The sequence below is a fragment of the Etheostoma cragini genome, unplaced genomic scaffold, assembly GCF_013103735.1.
Source record: "Etheostoma cragini isolate CJK2018 unplaced genomic scaffold, CSU_Ecrag_1.0 ScbMSFa_414, whole genome shotgun sequence".
NCBI lineage: Eukaryota > Metazoa > Chordata > Actinopteri > Perciformes > Percidae > Etheostoma > Etheostoma cragini.
Genome location: NW_023268481.1, coordinates 1 through 1,640, shown reverse-complemented (window position 1 = coordinate 1,640; position 1,640 = coordinate 1). Strand labels below are relative to the sequence as shown.

The 1,640-nt window shown below is 50.5% G+C and overlaps 1 protein-coding gene across 1 annotated transcript; it reads right to left on the bottom strand.

Moving 5' to 3' along the window:
* Positions 1-23: 23 nt before the first annotated feature.
* On the bottom strand, positions 24-1,080 carry LOC117941064 (cullin-7-like; the record flags this gene model as incomplete). The annotated part of the gene is made up of 2 exons (XM_034866159.1): positions 834-1,080; positions 24-148 (listed from the first exon to the last, which is right to left on the bottom strand). Coding segments are annotated over exons 1-2 (287 nt in total), but the record flags the coding sequence as incomplete, so codon positions are not given.
* Positions 1,081-1,640: the final 560 nt, after the last annotated feature.

The following is a 1,640-nucleotide window of genomic DNA, read 5'->3' as shown; positions in this document are numbered from 1 at the left end:
TGTGTGTGTGTGTGTGTGTGTACGTGTCTCTAACACCCCTCGTTGTGGGACACCCACCTTGGCAGAGGTTCCTGAGGAAGACGTCGAAGAAGGGGATGTTGATTGGCTGATGGCTGCGGCGATGCTCCTCGATCTGACCCAGCACCATCTGACAGGAAACAGGAAACAGGAAGTTCACCAGGTGAGACCACGGGAAGTTCACCAGGTGAGACCACGGGAAGTTCACCAGGTTAGACCAAAGAAAGTCTATTCGCCTCCAGCGGAAAGCTAACGTTAGCTTAGCTAACAGCTAATTCAGCTAACCGCTAGCTGAGATAACCGTTTAAATATATAACAGCTGTCACGCCAGTGTCTACGTTACTTGTGCTCATTTAAAATATTCAATACTTTAAAGTCTTAATGTAGCTGTAGCTGTTTAGTTTGAGTAACATTATATTAGACTGAATCAAAGCTAACAATTAGCGGTTAGTCGAAATTGCTATTAGCTAAACTAGCATTAGCTTCCCGGTGGAGGCTAAGGTTCTCTTAGCTAATACATCAGTACACAATCTGTTGTAGCTGTAGCGGTTAGCCGTTAGCCTCATGGATGTGTTAAGTGAACGGTTAGCCGTTAGCCTCCACCGAAGTTAGCTTCCCGGCTAACCGCTAGCTTTGATTCAGTCTAAAAATAACAAGCGGCTCCAGCTAAATTAAGACTTTACAGTAATAAAGACAAGTGTTGAGTGACTGTGGATCATGGTCTTCCTCTTGTAGAGGCTGGCGTTCTTCTCACAGTCCGAGACCAGGTCCTTCACACCCAGCCCCTCCCCCTCCATCTCCCCCCCTCCCCCTACCTGGATGCACCCAGCCAGCACGCTGGTGGTCATCCTCTTGTAGAGGCTGGCGTTCTTCTCACAGTCCGAGACCAGGTCCCGGAGCTCTGGGAGCAGCAGCAGGTGCGTGCCGTGCTTGTCCAGGGCCCGGCCCAGAGCATCCCGGGTCCCCAGCCGGCACATCACCACCGCCAGGTCCTTGTTCAGGGACGCCAGCCGGTGCAGGAACCGGATCAGCTGCTGCACCACCTGCAGCCAATCACAGCAGGTTTAGAGAGTGGCACTACCTAACAGCCAATCACAGCAGAGTTAATAATAATAATAATTGGTCTCGCTCCATGTTCCATGTTCTGTGATGCCATGTTCAACTGCTACACTGCAGTGCCCTGCTACGTCCTGCTACGTCCTGCTACGTCCAGCTACGTCCTGCTACGTCCTGCTACGTCCTGCTACCTCCTGCTACGTCCAGCTACGTCCTGCTACGTCCTGCTACCTCCTGCTACGTCCTGCTGTGCCTTGTAATGCCGCACAGCGTCCTGCTATGAACTACTACAAAATTCCAAACCCAACCGGCCCGTCAGACACCGCCTACCAAAAGCCTGGGCCTGGGTCTGGGTCTGGGTCTGGGTCTGTCCAAGGTTTCTGCCTAAAAGAAAGTTTTTCTTCTCCACTGTGGCACTGTTGCTTGCTCTGGAGGAGACTACTAGAACTGTTGGGTTCTTGTAAATTCTGGAGTGTGGTCTAGACCTCCTCTATCTGGTCTAGACCTGCTCTATCTGTATAGTGTCTTGAGATAACTCTTGTTATGAATTGATACTATAAATAAAA